General features: G+C 37.6%; 1 protein-coding gene and 1 non-coding gene across 5 annotated transcripts in view; one reads left to right on the forward strand and one right to left on the reverse strand.

The window, feature by feature from the left end:
* The window catches only part of MAP2K4 (mitogen-activated protein kinase kinase 4), a 121,212-nt gene that overhangs the window by 9,090 nt on the left and 90,202 nt on the right, over positions 1-21,920 (forward strand). For 2 of the 4 annotated variants that reach the window (XR_002517842.2, XM_003912362.4), the window contains exon 2: positions 2,306-2,338. The exons of the other annotated variants lie outside the window; for them this stretch is intronic. Coding sequence is in view for 1 of the 2 variants with exons in the window: in XM_003912362.4 (XP_003912411.1) it covers positions 2,306-2,338 (33 nt within the window). In the remaining variant the exon portion in view is untranslated. The remainder of the gene's footprint in view (positions 1-2,305; positions 2,339-21,920) is intronic. 4 annotated transcript variants of the gene reach the window in all.
* On the reverse strand, positions 6,533-6,672 carry LOC116271144. The gene has a single exon (XR_004179582.1). It is a non-coding gene; the product is annotated as a U11 spliceosomal RNA (small nuclear RNA).

A 21,920-nucleotide genomic window follows, 5' to 3' on the forward strand; every position in this document is an offset into this window, starting at 1 on the left:
GTGAGTACTAATGAATATTATAGCATAACTAAGAACTTGCATTTTGTAAAGTTGAGGATATTGGAAGTTTTCCTCACTTTTCCTTCCCACCATCTTTCTCTTGTACAAGATTGTTGCTTGTCCCCTTTGCTCATCCTTACCCTTTTGAGTATGAGCTAGCGGAGCTATTTGGTACTTTCCCAAGTCTGTGCTGTAAGCACTAACTTTCTGACTTTTGCAGGTCTTAGACATTTAGACAGACTAAAAAAGCTTCTTACCTAATTTAATTGATAATGTTAAGAAAGTTATAGAATTGCTAAAGAAAAGGTGAGCCAGTGTGTTCCAGTTAATTTAGCCCTTGCTTGTCAGCGGACTCTGGGCTAGTTACCAAGTATTTTCTTAGTGAGAAATAATGCGGAGAGATGGATGTTTGGATGAGACCCCAGAATTTGTTCACCTGGTCACTTCATAATTAGATACAAAGAACAAGTCTATACTTATGCCTTGAACATTTTAATCCCCTTTCCACCTCCTTTGTAGCTGCTTACATAGATTCTGCACTGGTGAGAGAACTTCAGGTTTTGAGAGTTTTTTAGCGCTTAAACTGGGGCTTAGCTTCTAATGTGTTAGAGCAGTCATTGGTGACGTTCTGTCATTCTCAGTGACATATACCTTAACATTTTTAATATGCACTTACTAAGCAATGTAACTTTCTTTTTTACACAACCTTACACACAGATCCAATTGATTTCTTTTTCATATACCTTACAAATTTGTTTTCTTGCTCCTTTCACCATCCGTATTACTATTTTGTTCACCTCTTATCTCACCTTTTCACCTCTTTCTTTTTGCTACCTAGTAAGGTATTTTGCTTTAAAGTTGTTTGTTTCCCCAGCCTCCTCCGCAGTTGTAGTAGAAGGTGAGTTTTACCTTCCCTTTTCCAATGGGATGTGGGGAAGACTTGCCTGCTACTTCCAGAGGACCCTTTTCTTCCTGAATGTACTCAGTTCATTTTGCGTGGTAGGAGGCCAGCGGCCTTTAGTTACTTAGGCTTATAAGACCCATACATCTCTGTTTTTCTTTGTGAATTCTGTTCCCACTGCACGTTTGGTGGGGCAGCATATTGACCTTCAGTGGTAGAGAGACCGGGGTCAGACCTTCTAGGTTTGCCCTAGTACTACTTTCCCACGAAGTCTCCATTCTCACTTCTTCCTGCATTGTCGTTTGTGTGATAAGATAGTCAACAGTGGATTACTTTGGTGGTATACCAAAGATACTTTCATGTCAAAGTGGCTACATTAGCATTTTTCAGTTTTTGTACTTTATAGATGGTATCTTCTTAGAATCCTAAGAATTTTGATAACTGGATAGGAAAGACTACTTAACTATCCTTCCTTCAGTCCTCACTCTTTTTTCTGTATGTTTTGATTGAATTTGTTTAAACACAAAGTTATTGTGAGTTTACTTCCTTCATTTTGTTCCCCAAAGCAGTAATAAAGACAAGCGTAGATAGACCACTAACAAAACCAGATATCCACTCGCTAAACTAGGGGTGAAAGAATATGTTGTGAAGGCTTTTGTTTTAAATGGCTTGTTTTACTGGGTGCCTCTTATTAAAAATTATATCTGTATACAATGTATGCATAAGGTGTAACCAGATCCAACTGGATTTGGAAAATGTGTTTAGGTTTCTAAGGGGAATTCACAGGTTTTCTTCTTATAACTTCTAAAGTACTCGGCTTTCTCATTCCTAGGGACACTATCTTTTTTTCAGGCCTGTTTTAGAAGAATCTCAACCCCTCTTCAGCAGTTCATTGTCTTATTGTTTGAAGTTAGCTAATTTACTAGGAAATGTTTTATGTGTGTAAGTTTCACAATTTATGAAGTGCTGAAACTTTTGAATCATAGATGGTAATTAATCATGGGTAACTCTAAATCAGTAATTTAAGTTAAGTAACTCATATTCTGTATTTGTAGGTCAAAACATTAAAAAAATGGACAGAACTATCTTAAAGGTTACTGTTAACTTCTAAGGGCTTATATTATAGTTCTTTTTATTAAATATATGTGAAAAATAAAGATTAAGACTGCAACACAATTTAAACTTGATTTCAGTTTCATGGAGTATATTACATCTACATCTGACAGAACTAAAGTTTTTAAAGAAAGCTCATGTGTTATTGTTGTCTCTGGTCGGGGTAATGTGATTTGACCTGTTCTTGAATTAGTTTTATTCAAAATTTAATATAAAAATGCAATGTCATGTTCCAATTTTGGTTTGTTTGATTTACAGTAAATGAACTGGAACTTATCTTTTTTACTTTAGGCTTTCAGATAAACTTCTGTGAAAAGGCACAAAGTAAGCTACAAATTTTATGATATTATGCTATTTATTTTTTTCATATTCATCTTGGTATTGGGAATGTGTCCACTATTGTTTCAGCTAACTAGCCTTGGCAATTTTACATTCAAAGAGCTTCCATTTTTCATTCTTCCAAATATTAAAAAAATTATATTCTTGATTGTAAATTGTACTTTTTTCACTTGAAATTGAAATAGCAAAATATATATGGATATTTAGATGTATATAATATGGAAATATGTATTTAGGTATAGAAAAGTATATATAGGTATTCAGACTTAACCCTAATTTAAATTACAAATCAAAGAGAATTCACTTTTAAGATCGTGGCGCAGAAAGTATAGAGCTATTTTCAGAGATCTTATGCTTTAAAATTGAATTATTATAAACCATACATTGAATATATTTGTGATTTTTTTCTTTAAAACAAAACAGTGTTTTTCTCTTGCCTCCCTCACCATCCTTATTCTGTATTAGGACACTAGTCTTCATATAATACAAAATAGACTTTCTATATTAAAAAAAGTTATAAACCTTGCATTTTATTTTATTTCATTGAGACAGGGTCCCACTCTGTTGTTCAGGCTGGAGTGCAGTGATGCAGTCATAGCTCACTGCAGCCTTGACCTCCCTCAAGCGATCCTCCTGTCTCAGCCTCCTGAGTAACGGGGACTACAGGTGCCTGCCACCATACCTGACTGACTTTAAACTTTTTTGTAGAGACAGGGTCTCGCTTTGTTGCCTAGGCTAGTTTCGAACTCCTGGGCTCAAGAGATCCTCCTTTCTTGGCCTCTCAAAATGCCAAGATTACAGGTGTGAGCCACTGCACCTGGCCAAAAAGAAAAAGCATTTAAGCTTAAATGTCATCTGTAGAAAGTACGGTTAAAAAAATCTCATCTCAAGGAGACTGCTCTCCAATTAACATAAAAATATACCAAAATGTGATATAGGTCGTTTTGTCTTCTGCTTATTTATTCATGAACTGGAGAAGAATGATGATTTGATATGTATCATTCTTGAGTAAATTGATTCAAAGGCAAAAAAAATTAACCTGGAAAAAACATTTCTATGTTTAAAATTTTTTTGGAATGAGAATGTATAGTTTCCACTGGTTGATCGTTATGATGCCTTTGAAATGTAGTTAGCAAAAATTTATTTCTTGAATGGTTCACCCACAGTGTAACTGTAGAGATCAAGCAGTTAGACCCTAGGATAAAAGTTTTTTTAATTGGTTCGTTACTGTTACTCCTCCCTTGCCTTAAATAACGGACTAAAAATAATATATGATTTCCTGCTCATAGTGAACCTTTATATATGATACATATCTATATGTAATGAAGTTACAACTTCTATTTTATGTTTTTAATTTTGACATGTTCACTGTGATAATTTTTAGCTTTGACTTTTAAAAATGTCTACTTAATATTTAGCCAGACAGTGTTTAGCTTTTATTTGTATTTTAACCTAAAATCTAATTAATGAAAAAGACTGTCTTGTATTTTTGTTCATTTTGGAAACAGGGTCTCACTGTGTTTCCCAAGTTGGAGCCCAGCCTCGAATTCCTGGGTTCAAGTGATTTTCCCACCTCAGCCTCCCAAGCAGCTGGAACTACAACTGTATGCCACCACAGCCAGCTCATTTAAATTTTTTTTTTGTAGAAATGGAATCTTGCTATGTTGCCCAGGCTGGTCTCGAACTCCTGGCTTTAAGCAGTTGCACTTCGGCCTTCCATAGTGCTGAGATTACAGGCATCAGCTACCACACCTGGCCTGACTTTTTAAAAATTTTAACTTGTATTCACATTATTGTTCTTTTATTTAACTTAGTGCTATTGTAGATATAAAACAAGAGAAACATTGATTATAGTAAGATTGTATATACAGTGTTTATCAGTAGCTTTGTATGTGGATTACAAATGCCTTTGAATGTTCTAAATGGCTCTGTTTTTGTCGTTATAGAAATGATAGGTTTGCAGTTCGGCCTGCTTTGATACATATGGAAGAATTTAACAATGGAGGCTTGGGACAGCGAAACCTATTAGAACTTAATTATGTGGTGGAGGGGCATATGTATTCCCACTTTGATTATTCACCTTGATTGCCTTCACCGTCTCTTTATACTGTGGCTGCTTTCTCCTCGCTTTTCACATCTCTCTTTTTATTTCTGCCTCTTCCCGTTGGAAGGCTCCTCTTTATTTTCCAGCTTTTGGGATTCAACACAGTTACTTATATACATTCATTCACGAATCACATATTGGACACCTAGAAACCATACAGTAAGCGAGATTCTTGGTACAGAAATGAATACAGTACAGGAATAGGCCCCTGGCCTTAGCAAGCTCATAGTGTAGTGGACTAGAGTTGATCCTTCATTGATTACATAAGGGTTCAACCCCTGATGTTACATACTAATTGATTTTTAGCTGGAACCAGGGTGAGGATGGTGCAGGAGTGGATCTGTCCTGGGCACCTTTGATCCTGCTGTTATCTCATGAGAGAGAATGAGCATAAAGAGTGCTGAGAGTCTTATGATAACTGCTTTCTTGATTGAACAGCATGTCTTAGGGATCCAGCAATGGGCCTACCCTACTTTGGAGTTAAGCAGATGTGTCTGTGCTGGCTCAGACCTCAGTGAAAGACTCAGGGAATGGGAGTGCACACATCAGGGAGGGGAGCTGGAGACTTGATAGAGATGGCCAGCCCTAAGTTGACAGTGTGTGTTTTTGTACTATCAGTATCTATATTTTAGTATAAGTTCTCAGTTGCTTACATATATTAACACTTCTAAATCTGGCCCTGTGATTTGCATGACTTAAAAATTAGAAGTGCAAATCTGTAATTTTTGCAGACAATCTGCTGGTTTGCTCTGGAATACGGACATTAAAATGAGTAAAAGTGGTCACTCATTTCTTTAAAATTGGGCTTGGGCTGGGCACAGTGGCTCATGCCTGTAATCCCAGCACTTTGGGAGGCCACAGCAGGCAGATCACCTAAGGTTGGGAGTTCAAGACCAGCCTGACCAACATGGAGAAACCCCGCCTCTACTAAAAATACAAAATTAGCTGGGCGAGGTGACACATACCTGTAATCCCAGCTACTTGGGAGTCTGAGGCAGGAGAATCGCTTGAACCTGGGAGGCAGAGGTTGCAATGAACTGAGATCGTGCCATGGCACTCCATCCTGATCAACAAAAGCGAAACTCTGTCTCAAAATAAATAAATAACTCCATCTCAAAGAAAGAAAATACAAATGAAAATGAAGACTTGAAATCATCAAAGGACTGATTTCTCCACTGTTGGGCACACTGTATTTCTGGAATCTCCACTTTTATTCTAAGGATATTTCAGAATTGTCAGATAAACTTATGTTTAATTTATTAAAAAGAACTATATGTCATACAGTAGTTGTAGGAAGGTATGGGGCAAAAAGCACAAAATTAGATATTCAAGTCTGATAAGTCTTGAGTACTGGCTTCTTCAAATGCTCAAATCTATCACAAATAAAAAAGATTTATTGTAAGATGATTCTGATGACTAATGGAAGCTCTGAAGGATTAATTTTTTTCATTGTTTGACTTCACGTAGTTTTTGCTCTTTATATTGCTACGTCACTCTCTTTTAATCACTTTATTACAGTTGCCTGTTACGAGTCAGTGGAGTTTTATTGGAGTTGTGTGTGTATGCATTTACATGCACAAATAGAGATTACATATTTAATTTGGGAAACAGATTTCTATAGAAATTCAATAAAAATTCACTCTGCTCCTCACAGTCTTCCTTTTATAGATTATGGTTTATGCATTTATCTACTCTTCAGTTTATTTTCGAAATACATGTTTATTTTAGATAAAATGAACTTCAAGTTATATTTATTTAAGACCATAGTGTCATGTTTTCTTTAATATTGTTGGATCATTGAATTTTTCTGAAGTCTGAATGTAAGAATACTTTAGGGAAAAAAATATTTTTCCATTTGTAAATGTAGAATTATAAGTGTAGAGGTCCTGTCTTAGAAGGTTGATAAATTTATCAGTTATTTGAAGATAATGTTTTTGTACATGTAAAGGTATTTATATAACTTATGACCATATCTCACTGACTTTAATGAGCTAACCTGTGAACACAGTTGTTTAGAATATGACTTACTTGCTTTATAAAACCAGTTTTTCATTTTTTTTTTTTTGAGGAGGGATGAGGATTTGCCTGAAAACATTTTTTTTCACAAGCTACCCAACTACCAAAAAATCGTTCTTCCAAAACCTCCTGATGTTGATTCCTCGTGAAGAGCAACTGAGTTGCCCAACGTGTGCCACTCATGACAGAAGCCCCCTTTTTTAGAAACATAGTTTTTGAGAAGTGCTTTTGTGAATTGAATTTACCTTAGTGTTGTCAGCATTCTAATTTTTTTTTTTCAGATGAGAATCGTGACTCATTAAGGATCCTTGGGCATAGGGATTTTCCCCAGAAAATGCCTAACCGAATTGTGTGCTAATCAGAGTGATAGTAGCTAGGTGTTTGGCAAATACTCTTTTAATAATTTATTTTTCACCCAAAGGTACTTTTAACTCTTTATCTATCACCATCCTCCCCCCTACCTTTTTTTTTTTTTTTTTAAACTGTAGCATATTATCAGTTCATGGCTGAAGAGTTCTGGAGCTCCAAGTATTTTGGGTAGCGTTAAGTTTCTGTAGCTTTGTCTTTTACATTTTTGGTGGCCTTAAAAACTTTGTGCTTTTAAAAAATTGTTTAACTTGGAAGTGTTTGCATAGCAACAGGATGTTTATTTAGAAGATTAGATGCTCCAGAGCTATTGTTCTGGATGCTACGAATTGAAATTAGAGTACAGGTGGTGGTGGGTTTTGGTGGCACTGCACATCAGTATATTTGGAGGAAAAAAAGGAGGCATCCTGGAGACTGATTTAAAAGTATCCCTAATTGTTTCTTAAATTGGTAATAATAAAAAGGAAACCATAAAGAGGAAGAAGGATGTTTTGTGAATCTTCCAAGAAATTTGGGAAAGATACGAAGTTTACTGACCCGTTAAGAAGTGTCTGTAAATGATGATGTTTTGACTTTATTGGAGTGGAATAGAGGAAGACAGAAAAAGTAAGGAGTGGAGGGAAGGTTAAGTTTTTCTGCATTTAAAACTAAGAACTTACAAAATTCAGCTGGTTAATTTTCTAATTCCTCATTTTATGTAGCAAAAATCTGCGGCCAGTGACAAAAATTATATCATTTGGAAATTATTAAATTCAACTGAATTTGTTAGATATCCTAAGAAACAAAATGTCATTTACTGCTCTTGGAGGTTTATACCGTTTATATAAGTTTATATATATATAGATAATGAAGTTAGTTGAAAAATGAGACTTTTGTAGGATTAGCCATAAGCCAGACTAACATCTAATATTCATTACTATATATTGTGGGGACCATGATAAATTGTCAATGGGAAGTCCATCTGCTTGGAAAAAAAAGTTTTTATACTAGTTAAAGCCCAGGAACTGTAGAAGTGATACATTCCAGAGTCAGGATTCACCTATTCCTCTCATACTTTATGCTTATACCTTATACTATTCTAAAGGGAATGTTGCTTAGTTGTCTTTGACCTTGGAAATGGTGGGAACTTGAATTTGTCCTGAAAATGCTTTTTGTTGCTAGGAGAAGGAAGGTTTCTAACAGCTATTGCACCTTAAAATAATTTGGGGATGCTTAATGTGTGACATTTTTGATAAAATAATTAAATAGTGACTTTCCCACATTGCAGAAAGTTTTCATTTATATGCCACTTGAACTTTACTACTAGCAACAAAGGGATGTTGACAAAACTTTCAGAATTGAACAGATACAGAGTAGAAATCATATGGAAAGTTTCCAGAGAGTATTCCCAACTGAATCCAGTTAAAGTGGTTTTCAATTTAGCTCATACATTTAGGGTGATGGTTTTCAGATAAGGTGTAGTAAATATTTGGATTACCACTACATGGTTTTATGAGTTCCGAATCTAGGCAAAAATGTCCAGTTAATAAGATGCACTAAGAAAAACTTGTGACTTCATCTTGTTGTTTATTTTCTCTAGGTAGAAATGCCAAATGAACATTAATCAGAAAGGAAAATCAAGTGCATACGAACATATTCACTCCCTTTTAGAGAAGCTCTTTTAAGGATAAGGAAAGAGAGGCACAAATGTAACAGTTAACAAATCTGTATCTGTATATGTCTTCAATAGATGGATAAAGATATTACCAATGATAGGAAGCACTGGGATCCTTAAAGATAAATTAAATCTAGAGCCTGCTCTGAAGAAGTGTATGTTCTTTGAGAGATTGAGCATGTATAGGGGCTGTGTGGTAGAAATAATAACTCTGAATGTGTGTCAAACCCTGCTCTAAGCACTTTATGTTAACTCCTTTAATTCTCATGACAACCTTATGAAATAGGTATCATAGTTAGTATAGATGAGGAAACTGAAGCACAGAGAGGTTAAATAAAATTTCCAAAGTCTTACAGCTAATAAGGGGCAGAACTGTATGACCTTTGTCTGGTCACAGTTTACACGTTGTAAACCTTAGTGTTTTACTAATTCTTGAAAGCAGTTGGTGCTTACAGGAATGATTTTCTAAATCAAATGGCTTTTGAGGAGTCTTCATTTGCACTAGGTTATGAGATCTGGACCTACCATTTATATCTTGGTCAGCCGTTTATGAGGCTTATTAAGGTTATCCAGTAAGCCTTACTGAACATTAAAGTAGAAAGATTTGTGTTGCTATGAAGTTAGGAACACCGGATCTGCCACTAGGGAAAAAATGTTTGGCGAAAACCTAAAACTCTGCTGGCCTAGAGAGATAAAAGGAATAAATTGCTCCAGGATTCTCAAATGACTAATGTGCCTGGGTACAGCTGAAGAAGATTAGTAGGAAGGAGACCTGTGAAGTTAGTGGACAAGGTGGCACAGCCGTGAACTCTGTGAGGACACACTGCGTACAGACTGTCGTAAGGACAAACTGACACTTTTAGCAAAATTTTTATGCATCCTCACCCCACTTTCTTTTTGGCAGGGTTAGAAGAAAAAACATTTAATTTTTGAAAACTTGTAATAGTAGAAAATTTCAAACATATACAAAAATAGAGTAGTATAATGAACGCCCATGTACCCATTATATAGCATCAACAATTACCAACGTATAACCAATCTTATTCTTCCTCCCTCCAGCTATCTCTACTGAAATACTTTAAAGCAAATTCTGATTATCATTATTTTATCCATATAAATGTGTTACATGTGTTCTAAGTGATAAGGACTCTTAAGTACATAACCTTGATAAAATTATCTTAAATGAACAAAACAATATTACTAGATAGTTACTGAATGTTCACATTTCCCCAAAAACTTTGTTACTGCTTTATTTACAGTTAATTTGTTCTAGTTGAGACCTCAGCAAGGTCTGTGCACACATTGTGTTTGGTTGATATGTCTCTTGAGTTTCTTTAAGTCTATGGTATTTCCCTCTTCTCTCTTTTCCTTACCATTTATTCATTGAAAAAATTGGTTAATTTTTGTAGCATTTTATACATTTCAAATTTGGCTGATTGCATCCTTTTAGTGTTTAACATGTTCCTTCATGCCCTGTTATTTACCTTTAATTGGTAGTTACAGAAACTTGGTCAGATTTTTGGCAAGAACACTTACTTCATAGGTGGTGCTGTGCGCTTCCTGTTGTATCACATCAGGAGGCATATGATTTCTTGTTGGAGCTCTTGTTAAGATAAACCAGTGGGCTTAGGTGCTGCCAGTGTGATCCATATAGTGTAAAGTTCTCCGTCAGCCTTTCTTCTGGTAGTTTTGGCCCATTAACCTTGTCTACATTAATTATTTTCTTAGGAATAGGTTAACTGTCATTTTCAGACATTTGTGGGCTTTGCAGATAGTAGTTGTATCCAGCCAAAAAAAGACAAAATTGTGTTTAGGGCATACCACTGAAAGCAAATTGTAGTTAAGCCTTGATCATCTCTGACTTAACTGTGCCAGTAGTGAAGGATATGAAAGTATATTTATATGCACACATATGATATACAAGTATGTATTGGGATGCTCTGTATTTGGATAGAATGAATACTGGAGACCTGTCCTTTATACCCTGGAACATGAGTTGACCCATTCATTAGGGCTCGTTAATCTTTGCAGACAATCAAAAGACATGTCAAGTAATAAGATGTTCTCTGGTGAAGTTGAGGAGCCAGTGGTTAGGCAAGACTAGTCCTGCCAAATGAAGATCAATCCCACATCAGAGTCCAGCTTTTAAAATTTGTGTTCAGTGCTTAGAATGCTCAGACCCTTCAGGGCATTGCCTTCCCAATCCTTGGGAATCAGATTGAGTCATCAGAAGTCAGTTTTGTGAGGATTAGAAGAGGATAGGATTTCTCATCCAAGATTGAATAATAAAAATCTGATGACCTACTTGTGTTTTAATTAGTAATTACCTTTTAATGACCAGTATATTGTTGTCCAGTGGTGTCATTCACCCTTTAGCGGTAATACTTTCTTAACCAGCTTTCCTTTTTTCCTACTCCTGTTCCTTCATGTAACTTCAACTAAATTATTAAAGTCTCTCTCATAATGTTCTACAACTAATTTGCTCTTTTGATTTTCTTTTTGGGTCTTTGTAAGGAACAAATTAGAAACATTTCAGTCGAGATTCTCTCATGTACTATATACACATGAAGTAGATAGAATGCAACATATCTTCTTTGAATTCCATTCATGCTCTTGATTATTCTTAATTTAGTCCAGCCTTTTAAAACTTTCAATTTGTAGAATACATTTATGGGCAGCAAATAGTTTTTTATTGTATCCACTAGGAAATAAAAGTGTCATTCACATGTTAATGTTTTTGAAATTGGGAGTTACTTAATGAGGGTCAAAAGAAGCCATTCGGATGGGAAGAGGAGCATAACATTGCTGATTATTACAGTATTACCTTTGTGTGGAAGATGCCTGCTCATTTTCTACCTCTGTTATTTGCTTTTGTAGTGACATAGTTGGATTTTGATTTAAATTTGACTGTGAATTGTTACCTAACATTTCTTAAAAATGATTATATAGTGTAATGCAGCACTGAAATGGAAAGTTGGTGGAGTATACAAAAGATCGCCACATGTCTTATGACTCATGGCAGTTAAAAATGCCACATATCTTTTTCAAAGCCAGAAGATGTCTGACTAATTTTTGTGTCATAAAGTTCTATTGTTAGCATTTTTCTACTAAAAGCTTCTGGTAACTTTCAGAGAACCTGCATAACATCCAGTTATACATATTTTGATTAATGAGGAAAAAAAAAGAAACAACAGATTGGACCCATCAGGAAATACGGATAAAACACCCTATTGTGTCTCTTAGTGAAACTGTTTGTCCTCAAGATGTTAAATCAAACATTTGAGCTTCGATTCCTTATTTATTGAAGAAATATTTGAGTTCCTGTTAAATGACAGGTGCTGTTGCGAGAAGAACTGAGTTGTCGGACTCATTAGAATGTTCTATCAGATTTCCAATGGTCGGAAGTCATGCAGATGGAGGCTGGGCGCAGTGGCTCAGGCCTGTAATCTTAGCACTTTGGGATGCTGAGGCGGATGGATCACCTCAGGTCAGGAGTTTGAGAGCAGCCTGGCCAACATGGCGAAACTCCGTCTCTACTAAAAATACAAAAATTAGCTGGGTGTGGTGGCGGGCACTGATAGTCCCAGCTACTTGGGAGGCTGAGGCAGGAGAATTACTTGAACCCAGGAGGCGGAGGTTGCAGTGAGCTGAGATTGTGCCATTACACTCCAGCCTGGGCAACAACAACGAAACTTTGTCTCAAAAAAAAAAAAAAAGTGCCATGTAGTGGTAACAGGTTATTCGAAGCCTCTCTAAATGGTCTTAATTAAATTAAAATATAAACAAAATTATGTATATTACTTAATTATTCTTTTGCCTTTCTGGATTCCTAAGGACACATCATGGTAAAAAACAGTTATTACAGGTAAAGTAGTGGTATGAATTGTTTGCTTTGAGGATAAAGTAATGGTCAGTTGGACAAGGTAGTCAGGCGTGTCCTGGAGGGTGGAGAGAAGTCAGCTTGGAATAAAAAATTCACTGAACCTGGGCAACATGGTGAAACCTCTTCTCTACAAAAAATACAAAGATTAGCTAGGCATGGTGGCCTGTAATCCCAGCTACCCAGGAGGCTGCGGTGGGAGTGTCACTTAAGTTCGAGAGGTGAAAGCTGCAGTGAGACATGATCATGCCGCTGCACTCCAGCCTGGGCAACAGAGTGAGACCTTCTGTCAGAAAACAAACAAACAAACAAACAAACAAACAAACAACTGTGATTCTCTATGGAGTCGAAAGGAAGGAAGGTAGACTCTCTAACTTTCCTGAGTGAGGAGGATGTGGACATACATGCTCTTTCTTTGCTTTTAAAGGATGTTCTTGAAGTCAGGAGTCTGCTACGTATTTGAAGGACATCTGGCTTGATAATCCTTGATAATATTTTCACATCAGTTTGTAAATCAACTATTGATATATGATGGAGAAAAATATATTCATAAACCGTATCTTGCCACTTTATCTCTAATTCACTTGGAATTTGTTTTACTTGTTTTTAGGCTTGTTTATATATTTGGATAGTTATAAAAACCAATTACCAATATTAATGGAAATAAGGAAATTTTTATTTTATATTTTCAGTATTGACACCTTGGGGTGTTTCTGACACCAAGCAATTCTCCAGTTCTCTGACAACAATCATGTATCCAACAATTGAATTCATTTCTGGCACTATTTACCTGGAGTTAGCATCAGATCTCACAAGTTAAAGGACTCAGTGCTTCGAGATTATCCTCACTTAGGAGGCTAGTCACAAATGGGGTGTTCAGGATACTCATACTCCTGCTTGGATGACTACAGATTTGAGGATTCCCATTATCAAACTTGACCACACCCCCCATCAAGTTTGATAATTTGCTAGAATGTCTTACAGAACTCAGGAAAGAACTTTATTACTGTTACTGGCTTATTATAAAGGTTTGAAGAGCCAAATGGAAGAGATAGGACCTTGTATAGGTCAAGGTATTGGGAGTGAGGGGACAGGGAAGTAGCACAGAGGTTCTGTGACCTTTGTGGGCACACTGTCCTTGATTCATCTACCAATCTGGAAGCTCCCCAAACCCTATTGTTAGGGGTTTTTATGGAGGTTTTATTAGGTAGGCATGATTGATTGTATCATTGGCCATTGGTGATTGAACTCAGTCTCTAGTCCTTTTCTCCTTCCTGGGGGTGTGTGTATGGGGCGTGGCAGCTGAAAGTTTTAACAGGCTACTCACTCGGTTGTTTTTTTCTGGTGACCAGCCCCTATCCTGAAGTTATATAGGGGCCTTCGGAGAGTTACCAGATACTTGCACAAACTCGGGTATGGCTGAAAGGGCCACATTTTTGGTAACAAAAGACACTCCTGTGTCACTCAGGAAATTCTAAGGGTTTTAGAATCTCTGTGCCCCAAACCTGAGACAAAGGCAAAATACAATTATATTTTTCATTATACTACAGGTACCTCTGTAGCAAAACTGCCTTGCACACAATTGGCCCACAGCTTTGAATCTATCTGGGAAAAAGAGTGGTAACCCATTAGTGTGTTGTCTACTGGATGGCTGGTTTTTGTGTTGTGAAAAGGATGAACATCTTTTGTTTCCTTGGAGCAAATGGGTACTTATGCTAGGAAGTTGTCTTCATCTTATAGCTTTCTTTATTCTAATCTACTTGCTAATGAAATTCATATAGAATTGAAGTGCAGAAGAGTTAATTACTTAGACTTATGACCAGTCTGACTTTCTTGTATAGTTAATAACATTATTACTTACAATATTATAAACTTGCCAAGAAGGAGAACTCATCTGATTGTTTTGAGGTAAGGAAAAAACTCAAACTTTTTTCCTCTGCTTTCACACCATACAACAACAATCAACATAGAAGACTTTGTGACCAAATGTGGGGGATTTTTGCCCACCAGCAAATACGCAATCACTTCTGCAGCAGATACCAGCTGGGTGTCCTCCAGTTCAATTCTCACACTGTTTACCTGGAGATAGTGTCAGATCCCACAGGTTGAGGGCTCAGTCCCGCAAGACTGCCCCCACTTCAGATACCAGTTGTTAAATCTGGGCCTTCAGAACTTCTGACCGTCCAGCTCCCAGTTAGGGTTCCCATAACCCTCCTTTGGGGTTAATTAATTTGCTGATCTTTCTGAAGCTGCTAGGTGCTGCCAGTCATCAGTCAACTCATTAGCATCCAAAAAATACATCACCTTGGAAATTCCAAGAATTTAAGCAGTTGTGTGTCAGGAAATGGGGACAAAACCAAAAATATGTATTTCTCAATACCACATTTGGTAGCTCCTCAATTTGTGTGCTGTTGTGAGTACTTACCTGTCAGCTGAAATATGGATCCCCTTAGCCCTGTGGCCACTCACTAGAGCTCTGTGTCTTTGTCCTTGAGTCAAGAACAGCTTTCTATTTCTTTCATTGTGTTGTACACATTTTTTTTTTTCATATGCACATATAAAAAAGGTTTGGAAGCACTGATTGGAAAAATGTTGACGTTATAGTTATAAAATATGGTTAATGTTTTTATTTCACTTACGGGTGGTGAAAAGTCGTTAAAATAGAGTGGTGATAGGCTGTTGTGGCATTTACCAAGCAGGAAAAATAAATGTGATGTGAGACCTGTGGGCACTTGGTTCCTTGCTAGGGTTGAAGCAAGCTGTTCTTCAAAGAGTATCTGATACGTGCCTCTGTCTGTACAGTGAGGTCAGACTAGAAGCCACTTTGTGGGCTCTGGGATTTAGATGGAAACCAGAACAAGCCTTATGACTTTTCTTGGCATAGCTTTCATAAGTTTGCATATTATATTCCTTGTTCCATTAGTAAGATCGCTACCAAAAAAATAAGCATCAGTTATGTGGATGGTTTTCCAGAAATCCGAGTATCTTGTTCTTGGTACATTGTGAAACAGTAACTTGAAACTGGGGTGCTCATGAGGAGCTTAGTTAGAATATTGAGTTTGATTAGGAGACAGAGGTTATCAAAGTGGCCTGTGTATTACGAAGTAAGAGACCACTGTTGACTGCTGTACATAGAAAATTTTGTTGGGGTTGATCAGTTTGGGTTTGTGTCTCACTTGTCTTCATGGGATTTCTGTTGATATATTCACAAGTTCGAGGCTTAAAAAACACAAATGCCCTTTGGATTTGCCAGAGTTTTAGGCATCCCATGGATTTCAAAATGGTCTGAGCACCTGGATAAAATGCGGAGTACCTTTACTGACTCTTGATATGCTACAAATGTTTCCTCTTCCTGGCTAGAACTCTCAGCACATGTATAGCAGTAGTGCTTCTATGTGAATGGAATCAGTGCGGGTATATAGCAGATTAGGCTGTTCTTATTAAGGACTGTGAAGGATGATGGTATAAGAGAACTCTTTAAATGAGCTAGGGACAAATTAAGGATTCAGAGAACTATTAATACATTCTCTTCTCCCTTGAACCAAAGGTGGAGATAACTGGCTGCCTCCTTGTGGGTATCCGTTTGGAACCTTCTCAGAGTGGTTGTGTAATTGTGGAATTCCAACTCTTAGGTTCCCATGAAGTCTACCTGCAAAATCATTGGAACATGGAGTTGGGGTTTAGGGGTTATTTTGGATAAGCTTTTTATATTTTGTTGGTGATTAAAATGTTGTTAAATTTAGCAGCAATTTAAACTACAGTAGGGCCTTCTTGGATTAGTGGCTCCCTGGGTAATTTTTATGGGGTTGTACTAATCATGACTTGGCCAGAGAGATTTTCAGTTTAGCGTGTGGAATTATGTATTTGCTTGTTGGTAGTAGACATCTGGCTCAGAGTCTGATAGAAAGCGATGCTGTTACTGGCTTTAAGTGATAGCTCAAAGGTGTGGCTGGCTGTAGAATCCCGTAGTGATGGCACTGTGCTTAACTGATGTGAAATAACGGAGATCAGAGAGGGACTGTTATAATCAATGGCATTGGTGGTTAGCTGAATCAGAGAATGGATGAATCAGTTGTGAGTTTCTGTTAATAGGTTTAAAAGGAATATAGGGTGTTTTGGGAGCTTCATTCCATGAAGCTTCATAAACCCCTGATTTTATTATAACTGAAATGAGTTAAATTTTTTTTTTCCTTGTTAGATGAACAGCTTGAAAGTGAGTTCAGACTTTTAAGCCTTCAAACTCTCCCTGAAGACTTTTGTTAACCAAACGAGGACCCCATAGTAAGAGGTATTCTACAAGTAGAATGCTGCTTTTGCCTTTGTCTAGTGTTCTAAGAATCTGATAGGAGCTGTTAAGCCTTTTGTTGTCAAAGCAGTACCCTTTCAGGAACTGATAGAGGAATAACATAATCCTTGGTATTCTGGGTTAAATGTTTTTTTTCTACTCAAGAAAAGGACTATGAATCTTTTGCCAAAGGCCAGAAATGCTGAGGGTGAATTACTTTGTTTTTTTCCTTGGCAGCAGAGCCTCTGAGGCCCCAGCCTGTCAGATGAGGAAAATGTTTAATATTTAGCCAGCATGGCTGTTAGTAATCTACTTTTACCCTAGTTTAGGACTTGGCCATCATAAACGTAGACAACTATCATAATTGATAATAAAGCTGGAATTGATACCTAACTGACTCTGTTACGCATGGTAATGTCTTTACTCCTCACAGTGCCCCTCTGGGTATCCCATTTGGCAGGTATGGCACTGAGGCAGAGAGGTGAAGTCATTTGCCCAAGAGATGTTATATAGCTAGTAAGTAGCAGAGTTGAGCTTCAAAACTAGGGCGATTGGCACTGCTAGTCTATATGGCTTTTTCTGGTTTCTAATTTAGTACAATTAGGAAGGATCCTGGTTTAGGATAGGAATAGGATTTTTATGGGAAAGTGGTTTTAAACAAATCTACAAAGAAAGCTGAATTCTTTGTTGCTAATATATTTTGTTGGTTTAAACGCTATCAAACATTTTCCAGTTTTCTTCTCTAATAATTTCTCAATTAGGTTTTAATATGTACTTATAACTAATATCATAGTAGTTTCTACTTTTCATGTCTACTGTTTGCCAACTGTTGTAGCATATTTAAGGTATATTGATCCTTATCACAACAGTACTGCCAAGTAGGGAATTGTTTTTATCCTGGTTTCACAGATGTGTAGTTTACTAGACCACAGAAATAATCTTGTTTTTATTTTTATTAGTGTTTCAGTGTTACTAGTATTTTCAGTGGTGATCATTTGACATCTAGCAAAAGAACTTTCTTCCCTATTCCTACCCTTTAACCTCCTTGTACTACATTTCTTTTCCTTTTTTTTTTTTTGTTTTGTGATAGGATCTCACTATATTGCCCAGGCTGCTTTTGAACTCATGGGCTCAAACAATCCTTTTGCTTTGGCCTCCCAAAATGCTGGGATTATAGGTGTGAGTCACCATGTCTGGCCTCACATTGCTTTTTAATTTTTTGGCAGAATGCCCAACGAAACAGTCTTCGTGGAGGGGTCAGCTGCCTTATCTATTGTTCACCTCCACTGCCTGGCATAGTAACTTGTTTGTAATTGTGGTATTTCTGTACTTGTTGTTGTGTAAAGTATTATATTGGGCTTTCTAAAAATCCATTTTACACACAAAACTGTAAAATGTGCTGAAAGTTGCTGTGGGGATATTTACTTGATTTCTTAAATAAACTCAGAACCATCTAGTTTCCAAAATGCTTAGCTGTGTGGATGCGTAACAGTGCTTTAAAGATGAGAGTTCAAAGTTCTGAGTGAGATTTTATGAGTGTTTTAGTAATTGCTCACTCTTAGGTATCAAGGGTTGCCGGCAGGGAGATAGGGGCAATATAATATTAGCTGATAGCAACTCACTTAATATGTGGATATATGGAATACCTGATATTGCGAGTGTAACATCTCTTTTTCTTTCTTTCTTTCTATTTATTTATTTATTTATTTAGATGCAGTTTCACTCTTGTCACCCAGGCTGGAGTGCGATGGCACGATCTGGGCTCTCTGCAACCTCCGCCTCCTGGGTTCAAGTGATTACTACTGCCTCAGCCTCCCGAGTAGCTGGGATTACAGGCATCTGCCACCGCTCCCAGCTAATTTTTGTATTTTTAGTAGAGATGGGGTTTCACCATGTTGACCTGGCTGGTCTTGAACTCCTGAGCTCAGGTGATCCACCCGCCTCAGCCTCCCAAAGTGCTGGGACTACAGGCATGAGCCACCGCGCCTGACCTAACATGTCTTTTTCTTTTGAGCTTATGAAATGTTAGGTCTCTCATTACCGTAGTAATTTAGGGAGAAAAGAGAAATGAAAGTAAGTTTTTTTCTACCACTTTATTTCTTCATTTCTGAATTTGTTTGACTCTAAAGTTGCACAGTTGGAATTGTGTGTTACTCATTTCACAACCAGTGATTACAGATAATTAAAAAATTATTCCAGGTAATCTTTCTGTTTTGAAAATGAGATAGTGACAGAGAGAGCCAAGGAAGAAATGAGAATTTAAATGACAGCTCCCCTCTCTGCGATGTGATATTCTGAATACTTGCAGGTCAAATACCAATATTCTTTTTTTTTTTTTTTTTTTTGAGACGGAGTCTCGCTCTGTCACCCAGGCTGGACTGCAGTGGCCGGATCTCAGCTCACTGCAAGCTCCGCCTCCCGGGTTCACGCCATTCTCCGGCCTCAGCCTCTCAAGTAGCTGGGACTACAGGCGCCCACCACCTCGCCCGGCTAGTTTTTTGTATTTCTTAATAGAGACGGGGTTTCACCGTGTTAGCCAGGATGGTCTCGATCTCCTGACCTCGTGATCCGCCCGACTCGGCCTCCCAAAGTGCTGGGATTACAGGCTTGAGCCACCGCGCCCGGCCAAATACCAATATTCTTAAAGGTATTCTGTGAATGACTTGTGCACTGCAGTTCCAGTTTCCTCTTTTTGGTGTGGTTGGTTCGAGGGAATATCCTGTGGTATCAGTGGGTGTTCCCTAAAAGTGATTGATTCAGATTGCTTTTTGATTATTCCTTCCTGGCTCCTTTCGCATGTGAGTAGTTGGCTTAAAAGAGCAACTATTTAATTTTTATGATTCTTTTCATTAGTTGAGTGCTGGTTCTGTCTCACCTGAGCTCGCTTATATGTATTTAGTAGGTCTGTTAGGATGACTGGGACTGCTGGGCCTTTTGCTCCACATGGTCTTTCATCAAAGAGAATAGACTGAGCTGCTTCACATTTAAACTCAGGGTAGCTTTCCAGGAGGGTGAAAGTGGAAGCTGCAAGGCCTCATAAAGGGCTTAGATTTGGAAGTCATACAGTATTCCTTCTGCTATAATATTGTGGTTACATCAAGCCCCAGGGCCAGCCCAGATTCAAAAGGTAGAGAAATAGACTTTACCTGTTTATGGAAGGAGGAGCAAGGTCCCTTTGCAGATGGGTATGGACTCAGGGAGCTGTGATTCCTTGGTGGTTATTTTTGTGACAATCTACCAAATAACCCACAGTGAACTCATCACTGCATCTAAAAAGCTATACTCTAGAGGCAGCTATTGTAGGTCCGTCAGTGATCTTCATTACCATGAACAATAAAGTACTTTGCTATTACTACAACAGATGTTAAACAAGGGCTCTCGAATATGGTGATATCAGTGGTGTTGAAGATATGCAGATTGGCTAAAATGTTGTAGAGATGGTCTCCATTCTTACAGGCTGGGCGGGAGGATTCGAGTGATTCTAGTTCTCTGATTCTGACCATACGGGTAACAGAATCTTGCTTTCCTATGATATAATGAAACAAAGCAAGCCCATTAGATGGGGGATGGGGGAGCAGTGAAATGTTGATAAGAAAAACAATCTACTAATATTTGTAATTTAATAAATATTTGTTGAACTGCTATTTTGTCTGAGGTACCGTTATAGGTGATTTGCAGAGTTCAAAGATAAATCAAGGTAGTTAAAATTTTAAAGCAGAAAATTGTTTACAATTTGATAGAAACAGACTTGAGGATGAGAGAGGATGGTAAGGTGAGCCCAGTGTAAACAGTGTTTCTCCCTGAGGGACAGACTGATGTTTTTGGAAACTAAATAATGCTGATTGTTAGTAAAGGAGCTGACACCTTTTGCTGTTCTGTAAAAGGTAAAGGAAAGATGCTTTTGGTAACCTAGATTGCAGACATTCCATAGATTTTGTATTGAGTAGTGAACTCTCAACTGCCCCGTTGGGGTTTTTGGCCAAGATCGAACCAAAGTATGCTCAGCTTAGCTGGTTGTGGAAAGCGATGTTAAAAAGGGTTGTATTGCTTGAGAAGTTGGTGGAGGGAGAATGTTTAGGGCTCTTTATCATCTTGTTTTTAAAGCTAAATAAACCTGGAAAGTGTCTTCTCTCCAACTTCAATATTCTGTGAGTCAGTGAGTTGCTCACAGTTAGACAAAGGATATTCCTAGGCCTCAGTGAGTGTGGATACACTTGACCAAATCCCTTTCTTCAGGATTACAGTTCTTAATATTCTGGATGATTCCGTGTTTGGGAGTGCTTTTCTCATGAGAAGTTTGAGGAAGACACTGTGTGCAGATGCTGTGGAAAGCTTGTTTGAATGGTGCTGGCTGTTCTCTTAAGGCAGAGTTTTGAAACCAGAATTTCAAGGATGATTCTGACAGATTGTTCCCCTCAGCCTTGAAGTGACTGAGTGGGGACAGGACTGCTCAATGCCTAGGCCAGCCTCTGGGCCAGCTGCAGTTCTAATTTTCCCAGCATGTTGAACAAATGTTCTTATTTTCCAAACAAGCCATGGCATGAAAAAAGGTAGGCAGTATTGCTTTGAGGGGTAGAACAGTGCTTTGGAAGTGTGATGAGGACAGGTACTGTTTTCCTAAGTCAGGATCCTTGTTTGCAAACAACAAAGATTTACTCCAGCCAATAATCATATAGACTTAAGTTGTCTGAGGCTATCCATGTCAACTTTATTCCCAAATCAATAAACATTTGAAAGTGTTTTCTGTATCAGGCACAGATCTAAGGTTTAAGGTATACAGAGAATCCTTCGCAGGAAACCCCTTCTGTATAGATATTTTAGGATGTTTGATGCCTCATTTCTTTCCTGCTATTGTCAAAGGGACGATGTTTATCTGTATTGACTGGTTAGAAATTGATTTATGACAGTCCCACCAAAGGGGTTATTATAATCACAAATTCATAATGTTTTTGATCAGTTATTTTAAACCCTGTTGTACAGATATTTCAATCTTTGTTAGCATCTAAAAATCTTCACAGGTCCTTTATAGTATCACTTCCCTCCTTTCTCCCTGTGAAAGTTGTTTCAGGTTTTTGAAAAAAAAATTCATATTAATGTCCTATTTGCTTGTAATTTTTTGTCATTAAAAGTATCTGAATACATGGTGACAGATTGCCTTTCAGTTTGATTTTTTTGAGGGACCCTTGAAGTAAAGGAGAGAAGGACCCCGCCCCAGTAGAGGCTCTGGTACTTAAGAGAAAGTGAGTGGGAGAGAAGATGCCT

The sequence above is a fragment of the Papio anubis genome, chromosome 17, assembly GCF_008728515.1.
Source record: "Papio anubis isolate 15944 chromosome 17, Panubis1.0, whole genome shotgun sequence".
Taxonomy (NCBI): domain Eukaryota; kingdom Metazoa; phylum Chordata; class Mammalia; order Primates; family Cercopithecidae; genus Papio; species Papio anubis.